Source organism: Canis lupus, chromosome X (assembly GCF_011100685.1).
Source record: "Canis lupus familiaris isolate Mischka breed German Shepherd chromosome X, alternate assembly UU_Cfam_GSD_1.0, whole genome shotgun sequence".
Lineage (NCBI taxonomy): Eukaryota > Metazoa > Chordata > Mammalia > Carnivora > Canidae > Canis > Canis lupus.
The window spans coordinates 102,798,913-102,817,298 of record NC_049260.1 but is presented as its reverse complement, the minus strand read 5'-3'; the positions used below and the strand labels follow the sequence as shown (position 1 = coordinate 102,817,298).

The window sequence follows — 18,386 nt, the reverse complement described above, 5'->3', positions numbered from 1 at the left end:
AGGCAGTGGGAGAGAGAGAGAGAGAATCCCAAGCAGACTCCCCACTGAGCATGGAGCCAAATGCAGGCTCCATCCCAGGACTCTGAGATCATGACCTGAGCATAAATCAAGAGTCAGATGCTCAAATGACTGAGTCACCCAGGCGCCCCAGACTATAGAAAATTTCTAACATTGCTCTGTTAACTATTCATGACTCCCTCATTTGTTTTTCTTGTAGTGATTATCAGTAGAACCCTTAAAATTTAGACTTGCCATTTTAGACATTTAGACATGACAATTTAGACATTGCTCCTATTCTAAGGACAATAAATGAGTTAATAGTTGAATAAAATGCATCATCCTTTACAGGCAGTTTGAGGGAGATGAAAAGAACCCTTAAAATAGAGGAGGTGGTAGTTTTGAAAAGGTAAGCAAACAAGGTGAATCTTTGGAAGCACAGCAAGGAATGGTCCCCAGGCGAAGAAGTCCCCCAGTACATCCCCACTCCCAGCCCCAGGTTTAGGCCTGTCAAGAATTCTATAGATAAGATCCCTGTATTGCATAAAAGAATGAACTAAATACTCTCAAAAGTGTCTTCCTCATCTACTATTTTCCTAATCTTAACGGTTTCATATGCCTAGCAGAAAAATAGGAGAAATACCTTCCATAAGAGATTTACGGATAAATTCTGTAGTTTTGGTGAGAATTATAATATGTTCATTGCTAATATTTTACATTTAAGTCACAATTTTTGTAGTAAGAATTCTTGAAATTAAAATGATAGTTTTCTTTTTAGAATTTACATCCTTCTAATGGGGCTGTTTTACTTACAGTGGCATTCAGCTTGGATTACATATACATCACATTGAAAAGAGCCTCTAAGTACCTATTGATTTACTGATTTATTGGTTTATTTAGTGTTGTCTTAGGGGAGGAAGAAAACAATACAATTAAAGTAGCTAGAAAGCACTGGTGTCAAAGGATTTTACTATCTCTAGCCCTTGTTCTTAAACTACAAATCTTTGGAGACTGTATTCAGTCCCAGATAATAGAAAATGCGGATTCATATTCAATGAATCAACTTACTGAGTGATATGTCTTTCTCACCTTGATATGAGAGCCTTTTCTATAAGAAACAAGACCTGAGATGGTATGCTAAATTATCAGGGCTTTCACATATCAGGATCACATATGAGGTGAATAGTCAGAAAATACTTGAAATCTCAGTTTTATTTAGTGTCGAACAAAAATCTGTGCACTGGTATGAGGAACAAAATACCTAAATCCCTAAAGTTATCATCTGGGAATAATTTTTTTTTATTGGTGTTCAATTTACTAACATACAGAATAACACCCAGTGCCCGTCACCCATTCACTCCCACCCCCCGCCCTCCTCCCCTTCTACCACCCCTAGTTCGTTTCCCAGAGTTAGCAGTCTTTACGTTCTGTCTCCCTTTCTGATATTTCCCACCCATTTCTTCTCCCTTCCCTTATTTTCCCTTTCACTATTATTTATATTCCCCAAATGAATGAGAACATAATTAAAAGACAAAACAATTATAGTAAATATCTATGACTGAGTACTTTTAATTTAGCATATTCTTTTCCTGGACTCCAACTTTTAGAAAAAAGTATGAACAGCAATGAAAAGATTCAATGCAGAAAGTAGGATCTGTCCTTGGATCAGAGCAAATTTAGACCACTCTCTTCACATTGTACATCAACAATTCTAGAAATTGAAATGGAATAGAAATAGAAATTCAAAATTGTGGCAGTGGCTGTTAATATTTATTGAGTATCTGCTATATGCCAGATTTAATGCAGAATGTTCTACATACATAATTTCATTTTAATTCTTTTAACAGTCCCATGAGTAAGGCATTGTTATTAGCTTCCTTTTATAGATTATGGCTCTGAAGCTCTGTAAGATCTTCAGTCATCTACTTAATAAGGCAGGGAAATGGACTAATATATTACTCTGTAAAATTATCAAATGTAAAACAAAATTTAAAAAATTTCCAATTAACCATCATTAATCAGAAGCTTCTAATCCCTGAGTATTTCTTTTGATCAAGCAAAATACTTTCGATCAAAGTATTTGTTTTTCACCATCCTGGAATATAGTACTCAAATTATGGAGATGCATTTGAAATCTAATTATTTTAAGTAATGTTGATATAATCACCATCAGAAATTTTAAGTTGTGGCATTAATTCTTGATTATCAGTTGTCACATCTTTAACTACATTGGTTAATGGAATGAGTCACCTACCCCCTCCCTATTGAGTATTAATTAATTAATTCAACTCTCACTATGTGCCAGGCATGGTGATAGGCACCAGGATACAGTTGGGGGGTGGGGAGTGGGGTAGAGTGTTTGGTGGGAGATCCTCCTAAGAAGAATTTACAAACTTACAGGGAAAAAGGTTTTTAATTCACTTAGAATAATAAGGTAGTAATAACTTTGAATATATATATTTTATCTTGTTTATCTTTGCAACAACCCAGTACAAATGTTATCACTCCCCTTTTACACATTATGAAACTAAGACTAAGGGAGATTACGTGAATTGCCAGCTGGTAAAAGACACAGCCAGAATTTTAACCCCAATCTGTCAGGCTCCAAAACACATACTGTTTCCATTATACTGTTCCATCTTCCATGGAACTTGTTTTTGTTCAATATAATATTACAGAAAGAAATACCAAGAAAAGTTCTGCAATACTACACTACTCACACTTGACTCTGGGACCATTCAGGTGCATGAAACATCTCCATTTGTAAATTGTATTAAAATCTAGTTTTCTTTGAAAATAGTCTTGGTCATTATTGGAATGTTTTTTAATACATAGCAATTGATGTTTGTTTCTTTAGTTCTAATCATGGTAGGGATTTAATAGAACCTGGATATGATACAGTGAACAGTTAAGATACAGAAATGAGTTTTCATTCTTTCACTTGGTTACTGAGATGATGTAAAGAAGAATGTTTGACAAGTCCCAGAAGACATTTAATGGAGGTGTTCCAAGTGGAGTCTGATTGCTGAAGAAATGGTATTTGTTATGCGGGCTGAAAACATTAGCATAGGGATACTTTTAACTTAAAACAATAATGTAAAGACATTTTGTTAGAACTTTAGCATTCCTTTTACTGAAACTTGATTGACTTTTAGCTGACTGGACTCCAAGCTTTTATTAACTTTTTACAACATTGTCTCCTGAATTGTATAGTTCTGGGCCATAGAAAAATGGAGGGTTAAAGACTGAGCCGTGGCAAGCCAACCCGATTCCTTTTGATAGGATTAGAGAACCATTGGCTAAAAGGCTTAAGAGAGATGACCTAACTTTAGTCTTTAACAAAGCTTTTGATCCCATATTTCATGAAGCTTTAATTGAAACACTTGAAATTCCAGGTACTGCTGCCAGAAGAGTAAGAAACTCTCTGCACGTCCCTGGCTGAACCATATAAGACTTGGAGAGTAGGACGTGCCTTTTGCCATTTTAGATGGTGCAGCACCAAGTAGTAAAGTAACCGTGCTCTAAGCATCCTTTGAAAAGGATAGGAGTAACACTACCCAAACCCAAGTCATAACTCTCCATTACTCCAAGTATGAACTTATCCCCTTGCAAGTTCCATATCTTTGTTTCCTTTTCTGAGTTGCTATAAAGTTGCAGTTTTCTTTTTTGGAAACTGCTGTTATCATTGGCAGTGTCTTTGACACTGGATAGTGTCAGGATAGTGTCCTGACTATAGCTACATCAACTCAACAACCCTTGCAGTGAAAGAAAAAATGGAAAAATGTCAGGAGATAACCTGAGAGAGGTTCCTGGGTGGCTCAGTCAGTTTAGCATCTGCCTTCAGCTCAGGTCATGATCCCAGAGTCCTGGGATCTAGCCCCATGTTGGGTTCTCTACTCAGCCGGGAGCTGCTTCTCCCTCTTCCCTCCCCCCAGTTCATGCTATTTCTCAAATAGATAGATAGATAGATAGATAGATAGATAGATAGATAGATGAGTAAATAAATAAATAAATAAATAAATAAATAAATAAATAAATAAATAAATAATTTTTTTTTTTTAAAAGAGATAACTTGAGGAATACATGACCAGGCTTTTTCAAAGGAAGGGGGAGTTCAACCATACATTTAATGAGGGTCCTATCTCTTTAAGGAAGGAGGTAGAAGATAATTGATAGCTTGTGGCCAAAAATATTAACTTCTCAAAAACATCAGGGATCTTCTCAAAGACAGAGCCACAGTCTTATAAGACCCAATATTTTCATTCTGTACTCTTCAACAAAATCTGGATAAATTACAGAGGGCAGCTGACTTTCAGGAACTCACCTGTTATTCCAAAGTTCTTAAGATTTAGTGAGTTTTTCTCTAGTGTCTCATATAATACAATCTGAGACATCCCAGTCCTTAATGGAGTCTGGATTTTGGCTTTCTTTTTCTTCTGTAGGATTGAACCAGCTGCCCTTTGACCCTGCCAACAACAACGAACCCCTGCAGTTTGGTAGTGCCAGTGGCCCTCTGGTCACAGAAGGCCTCATTGAGAATGGAGGGGAATCAAGCAAGAAAAGAAAGAGAACAAATGCTCCTTCAGGTAAGCTAGGCAATGGTGCACCGTCTTGAGCCAGTGCTGAGTCACCATTTTCCCAGAGCCTAGTATGTGACTGGCATTGTGCTGGCATTTGTAGGAACTACAGGAACCAGAAAGAGTCACCTGCCCTCAAGGAACCTGTGGTGGGAGGGGGGAAACACAGACAATAATTCAAGTAACAAGACAGAGTATCATTGGTGCTGTGGTAAGTGTGGAAAAGGGGGAAAAAACAATGGGAGCACAAACGGGGAAGAGTGAATTCAGATTTGGGCATCATGGAACACTTCAAAGCAGAAGTGAGATTTGTAGGGGTGCCTGGGTGGCTCAGGTGGTGAAGTGTCCAACTCTTGATTTCAGCTCAGGTCATGATCTTGGGGTCACAAGATTGAGCCCTGAGTCAGGCTTTGAGATCGAGTCCCACATCAGGCTCTGCACTGGGCATGAAGCCTACTTGAGATTCTCCCTCTCCCTTTTCCCTTACCACCATCCTCCCACCTCTCTAAAAAGAAGTGACCTCTGTAACTGGTCATTGTTTGGGTAGGCCTGAGACAAAAAAAAAAAAAAGAGTAAAGAACATTGATTTTAGTAGAAGCATTGCATGGATGAATGGTTTTGGGATACATTTTTCTTTGTATGTACATGTGGTGGGCTACCCTCACTTTTACTTGTAATGCAGATAACTGCATATAGCTGTAGCCACCCCCACCTTACCCTTGTCTCCTGTAGTATGCGCTCTGCCCACGTGCATTTTATGCCCTCATAGCTCTCTTCGAACAAGTGATGAGATTTTCCTAAACCGTTTATAATAGCCAACTGAGTTTTTATCCTCCCCTGCAATCCCCCCTTTACTTTCGTGTTCCATTAGCCTATGCTCAGGTTAAATTTCTCCAGAAGGAGTGGGGAAGCAACAGGAGAACTAAATCCCAGAGTTAGGAGTTGGGAGGTGGGCGGGGGGTGGGAGTGACTGGGTGACGGGCACTGAGGGGGGCACTTGATGGGATGAGCCCTGGGTGTTATTCTATATGTTGGCAAATTGAACACCAATAAAAAATAAATTTATTAAAAAAAAGGAGAACTGGGGATCCCTGGGTGGCTCAGTGGTTTAGCGCCTGCCTTTGGCCCAGGGCGCGATCCTGGAGTCCCGGGATCGAGTCCCACGTTGGGCTCCTGGCATGGAGCCTGCTTCTCCTTCCTCCTGTGTCTCTGCCTCTCTCTCTCTCTCTATGTTTATCATAAATAATAAATAAATAAATATTTTAAAAAAAGGAGAACTAAATCCTAACTGATCATTTGGTATTTTAAAATGTATCTCTTTGTTGCTTGGCAATTCATTTGGAAACAGTATCCATAGTGTATACAGACTGATCTGAGATTTGGGGATGGGCCTTTTTTTTTTTTTTTTACTCTTACTTTTATATTTGCCTTACAACATGGAGCATGTTTACAAACATATAATGTCATATCTGGTTCTTAGATTATAGGTCTTTCTGCTTCTAAATCAATGTCAAGTACAACTTCAGAAAACAAAAACAGTAAAACCAGCTATCTGGAGCCCTTAAGAATGATTTTTAGAGAACTGTATTTTCTGGAACATTGGAAAGGCATAGTTTATAGCTAAGGAATTGGTGTGAGTTCTAATACCAGCTCTATTTCTGTCTGTGGCCTGGGGGTGGTTCCTCAACCTCTCCAAGTTTCACTTTCTTTAGTTGTAAAGTAGAAATGATACTGAAACCCACCTATTAGGATTTAAATGCAATTATATAGGTAAAGTGCTTAGCATGGTATCTGCACATAGTAATTACTTAATAAATGTTGCTATTATTTTGTTATTATTATGTAATACTATGATCTTTTTAGGCATTAACACATTTCACATTTTTACATTAACCATTATGGGTACAAATTTTGTGTGTGTGAATGTATCTGCCTTTTTAAGGCATGTATTCCACTCTGCTTGATCATTTAGAAGCATAGTTCCAGATATTAGTTATTGTACTGAGCCATAATACTATATTATAGCTTTCAGGGTTTGTTAAAGAATATAGGCCTTTTGTCTCTATACTAACATGTCCTAGACTCTGGTAGCATTTTAGTTATTACAGCCATATTTTATATATGTCCTGTCTCCTTCCTGCAGTCATTTCTGATTTCTCTTGGTGTCCCATCATGCAGCAGCTATTTTTCTCCTTCTAATCAGTTACAAACTTTAAAAAACAAACAAACAAACAAACAAAAAAACCCCAGCCAGCTCCAAGTTGGTATGTCAGATTATTATGTTAAGTGAGACTTAAATCAGCTGTAAGAGAACCTGCTATGGAGAGAGTTATAGGATTTAGGGCATCAACTGTAAGACACCTATTTTGGCTGCTCTAAGGCCTTTTGATCACTTATTAGTTTTTCCACTGTGTTCCTGATAAGTGATGTGCTAATTTAGAGTAATACCTTCTGAACTGTAGTTAACTCATGAGGGTGGGGAAAGGGGGTATGAATTCATCTGAATTGTGAACTAACTTTAAAGAATTGCAGTTTTATTTCTTTTTTTTTTATAATTTATTTATGATAGTCACAGAGAGAGAGAGGCAGAGTGTACACAGGCAGAGGGAGAAGCAGGCTCCATGCACCGGGAGCCCGACGTGGGATTCGATCCCGGGTCTCCAGGATCGCGCCCTGCACCAAAGGCAGGCGCCAAACCGCTGCGCCACCCAGGGATCCCTGCAGTTTTATTTCTAATGAGCGTATTCAGTGAGAGCAAAGTAACTGTTGCAGATATAGGATTTTAGCAGTAGATTATGCTAATCTATAATTAGCAGAATCAATTTGCATTCAAATAATGAATATGCTGAAGTTCTTTAAAAAAAGACAATTTTCTTTAAATAGGTGAAATAGGCCTTGGCAAGCTAAATTAGCTCCCTTGCAGTCTTTTTTCACACTGCCTAGTGAACCCTTTCTTTGTAAGTAGTACCCTTTTTTTGTAACTCCAGCCCAGGTTAAATTACCACAAATTCCAAAAAAAGTGAAGTCCAAATTACTGAGGTCTTACTATATAGGGAGTCTCTTATAATTGTTCAACTGGCAATCTTATGGTATTATAAATGGGCAGATTGCTTTATAATTCTTTTTCTTCCTATGTAGTACTAGACGAAAGGAAGAGAGAAAATATTTTGTGAGTAGGGACTTCCTTCTTCCTTTGTCACCATTCCCTGCATCTTGGCAAGGAGGAAATTTAACAGAACTTCCAGCCATTTCAGTTCTAAGCTAAGCTACATATCCAGCCATTATATCACTGAACCCAGTGACCCCTTTAAATCAAAGCCATCTTCCTCCCTCTCCTGTCACTGCAAATGAGGAGGGGACCTTGACTGCAGTTCTGGTTCCTCACCTCACCTCCTGTTTTTCTTCCTTTTTCTCCCATCCATTCCTGTTACTTTATCCTTTCCTACAATCTGTCTCTCTCCTTTTATACTAAAATTGATTTCTTAAAGATCACCAGTGACCTCCAAATTGTCAAGGTCAGTGACTTTTTGGCTGGTCTCAACCACCTTGACCTGTTTGGTTCATCTGATGCTGTAAACAACCTTCCCTACCTTAAATTCTATTTCTGCTTTCCTTGGCAATGTACTTTACAGATTCCTCTTCCTTTGCTTTCTCCTTCAAACATTCTTTCTCCTTTTTCTCTCTACCTTCACCTCTCTCTACCTCTATTATCCACATTTGTAGGTGAAGAAATAAATGTTTGATAAACTAACCTAAGAGTGAACATCTAGCAGGTGGTTTAGCCAGGCTTACAACTACAAAGCCTGTTTCTAACTATTGTGCCTCATTTACTATGCCTGTAGATATTAGGAATCAGGACCCATTACTAAAATGTATTTTAAACATTGATGGCAAACTAGGGAAATCTGTGTTTGTGTGAGAATATGGTGAGCAAAGCTTAGATTTGATCATTTCTAGGATCCCTTCAAACTTTGGGATCTCATGCCCTCTTCTTTTCAGCTTTTTTTCTGCTACTTCCCAAAATAAATCTTCTAGTTCAGCCAGGGTGATCTGCTACCAAATAAGCATTGCACCCACCTTCTCAGTACATTGCTCATGCCTTTTTTTCTGTCTAGTGTAATCTCTGTCTTCTTTAACCTGTCAAAATCCTGTCCAACTGAAAGCACCTAGTACAAGTCCAACCTTCTCCAGGAAGCCTTCCAGATCTTCCATTAGAATTGTTCATTTGTACCTCTGAATCCCCTTCCTCATTATATTCATATGACTATTTTGACACTGATCATAAATTACCTTGCAGTTATCTGTTCATACGAGTATGCCTTAGCCTTTTAATTCAGTCCTTATCCCCTTATTGGAAAGGCCCCTGACTCATATGACTTTTAGCAGAGATACAGTGTCTTGCACAAAATAGATGCTCAAGATATACTTGTTGATTAATCATATATCTGACTGAATAATTGCTTTCCATTGGCTTTAATATTCTCTATTATTCTCTTGTCATTGCCAGAGTGGAGCTGTTTATAAAACTGGGCACTTGTTATCTAATGTTGATCAGTTTATTTCCTCACTTGACTCTGAAAGTCAAACTCCAGACATTTGTAAGATTATATCCTAAGCCACACATCAAATCTGGGTGCTCATGAAAAAAATACCTGGCTCTAATGGAATCTTTGCCTCTTTACTGGGTGAAATTTCATGAGTGCCCAAGGGAAATGCATAGGTGGAGTTTGGGTGTCCTTTCCCATCTACCTCTGTGAGGTAGATCAGTAGTAATCTGGATTAGATAATACTGATACTGCAGTATTTGACCACAAACTCCTCCTTTATACATCTAGCTGCTTTGCATCTTTTTATCTTTTTTTTATCAGTTTCTTTTGAGGGAGTGAGGCAGAAGGAAAGGGAAAGAGAATCTTAAGCAGGTTCCACACCCAGTGCAGAGCCCAAAGTGGGGCTTGGTTTCACAACTCTGAGATAGTGACCTGAGCCAAAGTCAAGAGACAGCTTTAACCAACTGAGCCACCTAGGCACCTCTGCAGCTTTTATCTTAAGGTGAGCTCAGCATTTTTTAGTGTGTTTGCTCTCAAATTTTACCTTTTCTGTATAGAAATGTTTCCTTGGTGATGATACAATAGCACAAATTGTCTAAGATTGCAGTGAGTCAGGGCACCTGGGTTGCTCAGTCAGTTAAGCATCTCAGGTCATGGTCCCAGGGTCCTGGGATCGAGCTCCACATTGGGCTCCCTGCTCAGCATAGAGCCTGCTTCTCCCTCTCACCCCTGCTTGTGCTCTCTCTCTCTCTTTCACTCTCTCTCTCTCAAATAAATAAATAAAATCTTTAAAAAAAAAAAGATTGCAGTGAGTCCACTTACTCAGATGATACTCCATGGCTAAAGAGTAGAATATTGTTAAACTCTCATCAGATCATAATGCCAAGTTCCTGTCCAGAAGATGCCAGTTGCCTTCTGATTTGAGATCCACCTGAGCTTGTAGAAGCAGAGATACCAATCTTCTCAAATACTACCACTAAAGTGAAGAATCTATGAGTCAACAAGGCGATCTGGATGATGACTAAAATTGAATACAGTGTTTTAAGCAATGTCATGATACATTAGTATTCAAAGAAAGTGTCAGCACTCTAGAAGAGTGGGCAACTAACCTGGGGATAATTATGATACCAGAGTGATGATCCAGATGTGGACATAGTCCTGTTTCCTTATTTAATTATTTTTAGTCCTATTTCCATTGTCTTCTCTCAGAGACCTGTATTGAAAGATAGGTTTGCATTTATTTTTTTAAGATTTTATTTATTCATGAGAGACACACAGAGAGAGGCAGAGACATAGGCAGAGGGAGAAACAGGCTCCATGCAGAGAGCCTGATGTGGGACTCGATCCCGGTACTCCGGGATCCTGCCCTGAGCTGAAGGCAGACATTCAACCGCTGAGCCACCCAGGTGTCCCAGGTTTGCGCTTAAATACATGATGCCTAGTACTGAACAGTACTCCCAAGGTTCATGTGAATAACGAATAGCTCAGTATAAAAAGAACTTCGGCCATTTTTCATTTGTAATAATGAGTAAATCCCAAGAGTTCAGGATCTTCAGGAAGACCCTTCTATTCAATAATAATTTGCATCGATAGTAATGATTCTTTCCTGAATATATATTTTTAAGTTTTTTAAAATTATTTTTTTAGAGAAGGGGAATGGGAAAGGGAGAGAGGCAGAGGGAGAACCCCAAGTAGGGCTCCATGCCCCCAGCATGGAGCCTGACTTGAGGCTTGATCCGACGACTCTGAGATCATGACCTAAGCTGAAATCAAGAGTTAGAAGCTTAACCTAGTGAGCCACACAGACATTCCCCCCTTACTATATTTCCATATTTATTTCATTTTAAAGATAAAGTGCTAGTAACCAGAGAGGAGAAATGACTTTGACTAAGGTAGGCTAGCATCTCCAGGAACGTTATGATACAATAAGGACCTCCAGATAACATCTAAACTCCATCAAGAAGCTTCAGATAGGGGCAGCCCGGGTGGCTCAGTGGTTTTAGCGCCGCCTTCAGCTCAGGGTGTGATCCTGGAGACTCGGATCGGGCTCCCTGCATGGAGCCTGCTTCTCCTTCTGCCTGTGTCTCTGCCTCTCTGTCTCTCATAAATAAATAAAATATTTTTAAAAAGAAGCTTCAGATAGTATCTAAAATTGATCATAGACCCTAATTCAGTTTGCAAGTGTTTCTTTAGAATTTCTGGAAGTCAAAATGAGACTTGACAATATGAAAGACAGTGAAGCACTGCCGAGGCAAGATTAATAAGAGAAAGTGGGCCTTCGCAGCAGCAAGGAGAGGTTGGCCAGATATAAGGAAGAACTATATTGCAATGAATTATTTGGGGAAGTTTCTTAAGCCCATTTGAAAGAGAAATATAAAAATGAGATGAGCACTCATCTCGTTGGGAGTACTTTTGTTTCCTTTCTTACCTGGAAGAGGGGCAATGAACCAGGAAACTTCTGTGACACAGCCTTTTGATTTACCTCATACTCACAGGGCTGAGACTTTTGTTTCACATGTACTTTGAAGTCCATAAATGAAAGCATTGATTGTTTTTAAAGAGAGAAAATGTCACCATTTTATATCTTGGTGTTTGGTAGTTCTAGCATGTCAGCAGAATTATTATATTGCCAAAGGCAAGAAGAGCCTATTGTTCCTTCAAATGGAATTAAAATAAGAAAACGACTAGACTAATAGCCCTACTCAGTTTCTTTAGTCCTTTGGACATTTTTATCTGATTACAGGTTCAAGAAATAAAACCATATCTTGATAACTAGAGGATCAAAAAAGTACGCTGACTTCTGTCTTTTCTCAGGTTGATAGAAACCTAAGTCTGAAATTTTTATCTTCATGGACCGTCAGGGGGAGGGGAGATTGAAGGTGGCACAAAAGAGGCAGGATATAAAAATGCAAATGTATCTCTCTTAAATTGACCCAACCATGGGAATAGCTTTGGAATGATTTTGTAACTTTATTGTATCTAAGCTTTTAGTACTTCTCTCAGCAGCCATGAAGTATGAGTCAACCTCATGTGTTGGTAATATAAAGACTAGTGGTTGATGTTGAATCATAGTATTTTAGTTTTTGAGGCAACCTTGTCTAACTCAATCATTTTTACAAATGAAGGAACTGAGACCCAGAGAAGGAGTTTTTCTAAAGTCACATGGTCAATTAGTGGCAGAACCAGAACCAATTACTACCAGATCCATATAATCATTTCAAGTTGGTTAGGACTGTGGCATGCAGTTGATTCATTTGTACTGCAAAAAGTAGGTCTATAACCTAGAGGAGCTGGCTTCTCCCATGCTAATAGTATTACATGATTTGTAACAAGCTAACCCAGTGGTATATGACATCCCATATATGTTCTGCCTGCTACACAGGTGAGGGCCCTTTGATGTCAAGCTACAGAAGGAGTTTGAGACTGGGAAACACCTATGAGGAAATTCCTTTTGCAGAACTGAACTCCAGCAGCTCAGAAAATCATAGAATAAACTCTTTGTGACTCCTGCTTACTTGACAGGCGATGGTTTGTGACCCCTATCCCAGCCTACCCTTATGGCCACTCCATCCAAATGGGAAAAAATGTATAATGTTTATCTATGATTTATACATTGTTGCATGACTTTGGAGGATCTCTTTCAATTTCTTGATTTCTAGGTAAAAACTTGTCTGGAAAAAAATCAGTTTTAGGCCAGTAAAACTCAATTTCAGAGCAAGAGGATTCTTAGATTTGGGGAGGTTGTTTTCCTCTCCTATTAGCTTGGTAACATTATCAAAGCTACTGTCCTTGACTCTGGGGTCTGTATAGGCCTCCTTGGCCTTAATAAGAGAAAATAACATACTCAGCCATGTACTGAAAAGAATACTGAAGATTGTAATTTGAGTACTGGACATGCCACTTAGTATTAGTATTTTGACCCTGGGTAAATCACAGAAGCCTTTTTGTAAGCCTCACTTTCCATGTCCGTTAAATGAGGAAAGCATTTTGAAAATGCTCAGATTTTTACTTCTTTTACTTTTATGGTTACTGCTTCTGCTTATTAGGGTTTGAGAGGGTGAGTGCTTTTCTCCATCTGGTTCCAAATCAAACAGAAAAACACAAAAAGCCATGTGAGAAATAAAATGTAGTATCAGCTTTGTTATAAGCAAAACTGGATGGAATAACATGGTTTAAGCCCAAGGCCTAATTAGGCTCCCTACTATCTCCAGTTTCAAATCTATAGTTTGATATCCACCTATGGGGAAGATTGAATCTATAAAGCAGACTACTAACCCAGCCCCTGTCAATGAGAGTGATGGCCTGTGTCACAATTCAGTGGAAGCTACAAATTAAGAACAAGGTGGGCCTGTGGGCATGCCACTGGAAGACAGTGCCTGCGCCCTAAGCTCTGCTCACTTTATGAAAGACCAAAGGTCATCTTAACTTGAGGGCATTTTGTCCAGAGAGCCAGGATGCAGAAGTTAAGCCCTGAATGAATACTTACTTTTATTCTAATCTTAGTAATCAAGTAAATCAATTCTCCTGTGCCCAGGAGCAAGTAGACATGGGGTGAAAGGCCAGGGAGTGTTCTATAGCACTGCTGTCTGTCCTCTCTCACAAATAGAATGGTTGTTCCCTCCTCTCCACAGAATGGTGACAAGTAAGATAAGAACCCTCACAACCCCAACTTTGCTGTTCATTTGAAGATTAACATGAGTTTTGATTTTTCTAAGGCCTACCCTTAGATTTTTTTTAAGCCAGGGGAAACTAGCAACAAGAGTCCGCTGTGTGATAAAAGAAATAGAGTTGTTTTCCTACATGTGTTAAGTTTTATTTCTCCATGTATAAAATCAAGACAAATTCCGGATGGAACTCAATCTCCTATCATCTGATTTAGCCTCAAAGTAATAGCTCACAGTGAAAGGATTTCATTTTCACACATTTCAAACGCAATTATCTCTGCTATCATTTCAGCATGGTCATTCACATGGGGTTGCAAACTCTACAAGTCTTCCTTTCTCTTCCATGACCCCAAGTTATAATAATTAAAATAGTTTGTTACTACTACTTGCTAATACTATGGAACACTTTTTTTGTGCCAGAACACTGTTCTAAGTATTTCAAATGTGTCAACTTACTTAATTTTTCACAGCAACTCTATGATTACCCTTGTTTTACAGAAAGGGAAACTTAAATATAGAGAAGTTAAGCAATTTATCTAAATAGTAAATGGAGGAGATGAGATCCAAACCCAGGCAGAGTAGCTACAAAATCAGTGTCCAGAATCAATTGAATCAGAACAGAAATTGAGGTGTGTGTGGGGGTGGGCATCAGTGTTAATTTATTTAAATCAGAACTGATCTGATGACTGGGATGCCTGGGTAGCTCCATCAGTTAAGCCTCTGACTCTTGATTTCTGCTCAGGTTGTGATCTCAGGGTTGTGAGATCCAGCCCCACTAGAGAGATATTCATTCATTAATTCATTCTCTCTCTCTCTCCTCCTCCCTCCCTCATCCCTCTCTCCCCCTCCCACCCTTCCTCTCCCTCCTTCCCCCTTCCTCCCTCCCTCCTTCTCTCTCCCTCCCCTGCCCCTCCCCCCTCCCCCATTTGCAAGTACTCTCTCTCAAAAAATAAAAATAGGAAGAATTGATTTATCTGATGACTAAGAATAAAAATAAGTGTTCATTCAGGGCTTAACTTCTGCAATCTGACTTTCAGGTCAAAATGCCCTCGAGTTAAGATGACCCTCTCTGTCTTTTATAAAGTGAGCAGAGCTTTGTCAGGGAACAGAGCATACCTCAAATGATTCCACTTATGCAGCCAGGCTTAAGAACCTGTGTAACTACCCATACTGCATCAGAGTAACTAGATATTCCTGGACCACCATGGTTCAGAATGTTGGACTTTTATAGTATTCTATGACAGAGTACTTATAAAGTCTTCTCCCAAGAATTGAAGTGACAGTAAAGCACACCAAAATGTGGCAAATAAAGTGGTTGTGTAAATGTTGGCTAGGTATTGCGATACAGAAAGAAGAGACCACCTAATTTGCAGTTTTCTCTTTTTCTACTCTATTTCCTGATATGCATTTATTATCTATTGAAATAAAAATCCATGAAATCCCCTCTCATAACGGAGTAGGAGACAGTCTTGGTTTTTTCCAATCTTCCATTTCCTTGATAATGTGAGCTATTCAATTTAAGCTATGTAGGTTGTAGCATTTCACATTGAGCAATAGCTTGTGTTATAGAATGAATTTTAAAATATTTTGCTTATTCTACATTTAGACTTTAAGTGAAAGCAACTTTCATATTCAAGCTATTTTATAGAAAGTGGTGAGTGAGGGTTGATGAGAGTGACACAGAAAGCCAGTAGAGATATTTCCGACTGCTGAGATGGAGTTCACTATTCTGGGAGGGGATTTCAGGTGGCATTCCCTAGTTCCAATCACTTCCTTCTGCATATTGGATTCAATGGCAGTAGTACAGGAGTAGCAACTCTTATTAAACATCAATTATATGCCAACGACTATAACCAAGAGCTTTACATATATGACCTCAAGAAAACTTCACAATAAATCTATAAAATAAATACCACCTTCTCCTTTGTTTGTCAATAAGAAAATTGAGGCTCAGAAGAGTGAGGAAAGCTTCCCAAGCTGCAGCTAATCAGTGGTAGAATAGGACTTAAACAGAAGGGGACAGGATAGCATAGTTGTTAACAGCACTTGCTCAGAGTCCTGGCTTTCACCTTAAGCAAGTTATTGCAGCTCTTTGAGCCTCAGTTTCTTCATCTATGAAGTAAGAAGAATAATACCAAGTACACAGATTGTTTGGGGATTGAGACGTTGAATAAATAGTGCTTAGTATATGGTGGTCATTTGTGCACTGACTATTTATTTGGTCTTAATGAGTGGGAGGCACTGTGGTAGGCATTTAGAGTACAGCTGGAAATAATACAAACTGACCCTGGCCTTGTGATGCTCAGAGTCTAGTGAGGAAGACAGTCATTAAGCAAATAACTATACAAAATAATTATTTGCAATTATGCTGAGTGCTGTGAAAGAGTGACTGCTTGCAGTGAATACTTAGTAAATAAGAGCAAATATTTACTGAGTGGCTATTATGTTCTGGGCACTATTCCAGGTAGAGAACTGAGTGCAGGTACACAATTGGATAAGAGTGGAGGCGTTTTCATGGAATTTTATTTCTGATCAGGGTTGAGGTTTACGAAGACATCTTTGTTCCTCTAGTCAAGTCAAGGAAGTAGGAGAAAGGAGATACAATTTCAGAAGATGCTTGGTTGAGATCACTGAGAAGATACCAAGTTGAGAATATAGCTTCTTTCCCCAAAATTAATTCTTGGGGATTATGCAACTTGTTTAGTGTGAGTGGCCTTTGTATCTGGCAAGAGAGAGCTGTTAAGAGGCATGTGTGACAAGCCACAGGGACCACCAGGCTTGCCATCTAAGATGAATGCTAAATGCTGAATTTGCCTTAGAATTTGACATAAAGTCTGAGCAGGAAACAGGTCATAACTATGTATTGTTTTCAAATGCTGATTCAAATATCATCCCATATAAATATAGTGGTTCTACTGGCAAGCTATTTTCTAATCTGTTCTTTTTTATTCCTCTTCATAATTACCCTGTTCTAGGATGAACAGCCTGAGAAACATTGACTAATGCATCATAAATTATCTCAGCAGGGTAACCACAAGATTTCAGCTTCTCTTGATTTTGTGCCAGGTCTCTGTGAAGCAGTTATTACCAACATTAAGTGTGTGCAAAGGGGACTACAGATCTTCCAGACTGGAGATTGCCATTATTGAAGATCGTTGTCATTTGCCCTTAGGTGTCACTCTCTTTGTGGTATAACCTGCCAAGAGGGAGATGCTTTTTACTTTTTGTCCTCCTGTCAAACAGCTGGTCAGTTGGAGAGTTTTGTGTTGAAGCTCAGACTTCCCAGAAGTGTTCTCTATCTTAATCAGAGTGAGTCAGGTAAAGATAGTTAAGGAACTTGAATCTCTGTCTTTACATTGGAACCCTAGCTAATGAAGTTAAATGTGACTTGAAACTTGATGCATCAGTAGCTGAAAGTGTATTCTACATAACTCTGCAAAGAAGGTCCCATTATTACTCTGATTTTATAGATGAGATAGCGGAGTATCAGAGGCTCAATGGCTTGCCCAGGATTAGACAGCCAATATGCTATTTAGACCGAAGTTTTTATTTTTTTTATTTTTTAAAAGACTTATTTGTTTGAAAGAGAGACAGAAAGAGAGTGCACATGAGCAGGGGGGAGAGTCAGAGTCAGAGGGAGAGAGAGAGATCGAGAGAATGAGAATCTCAAGCAGACTCTGTTCTGAGCATGGAGCCAGATGTGGGGCTTGTTTCCAGGACCCTGAGATCATGACCTGAGCTGAAACCAAGAGTTGACCTCTTAACCAACTGAGCTGCCCAGGTGCCCCCAGATCCAGGCTTTTAGACAATGGGTCCTGTTCACACTGCACCATATACCCCACTGCTTTCTAAGATTTCTGAAGAAGGCAATGACATGATCTGAGCTGTACTTTCAAAAGATACTCTACCTAGTGTTTTTATCGTGGATTATAAAGAGGTAGAACAAGAGCTGGGGAGACAATTTTGAAGACTTTTGAGATAGCCCAGAAATGTGAAGTATGGGCCTGAATCAGTGTTATGAGAGTAGGAGTAGGGAAGAAGAGATAGATAAAAGAAATGATGAAGGTAAATCATCTTGAACTGCTACAGTTTAGAATCATAATGCCTAGAAATAAAAAAGATGTGAAAGTCAGTGGGCCCAGTTCTTGATCTTTTAGCCAAATATAATCACCCCACTTTTACAAATGAGTCAACTTTGAGTCAGCCCAGGAGACTTGCACAGGGTCTCAAACTAGTTTGAGCAGAAAGGAGCTGGAACTTCCTAGTACAGTCCTTTCTCCACTAAAGTTAATGGGGTCTCCCAAATCTTTTTTGTTTTCAAAAACAATTTTATTGAAGTACATAAAAATGCAAAATTATACATATCAACCAATGAACTTTCACAAATGGGAAATTTCTGCAGGCACCAGAATATTTCTGCAGGCACCACAAAAATTCTGGCCCCCTTTTCCAGTCATTTACTTCCCACCAAAGATAACTTCTGCCTTGATTTTCTCTCTTTTTAATAACTGCTTGGTGGGCCATGTCAGAGATTGGAAATTTTACTATTTGGATCTTCCTGTTTATGGATATTTAAATTACTCCTATCTTTTGGCTGCCAT

At 38.9% G+C, this 18,386-nt stretch overlaps 1 protein-coding gene across 11 annotated transcripts in view; it reads left to right on the top strand.

Annotated features, from left to right (window-relative positions):
• Nucleotides 1-18,386, top strand: part of ENOX2 (ecto-NOX disulfide-thiol exchanger 2) — a 284,213-nt gene that overhangs the window by 105,494 nt on the left and 160,333 nt on the right. For 10 of the 11 annotated variants that reach the window (XR_005386444.1, XM_038588296.1, XM_038588301.1 and 7 more), the window contains one exon: nt 4,440-4,583. The exons of the other annotated variant lie outside the window; for it this stretch is intronic. Coding sequence is in view for 2 of the 10 variants with exons in the window: in XM_038588296.1 (XP_038444224.1) it covers nt 4,440-4,583 (144 nt within the window). In the remaining 8 variants the exon portion in view is untranslated. The remainder of the gene's footprint in view (nt 1-4,439; nt 4,584-18,386) is intronic. 11 annotated transcript variants of the gene reach the window in all.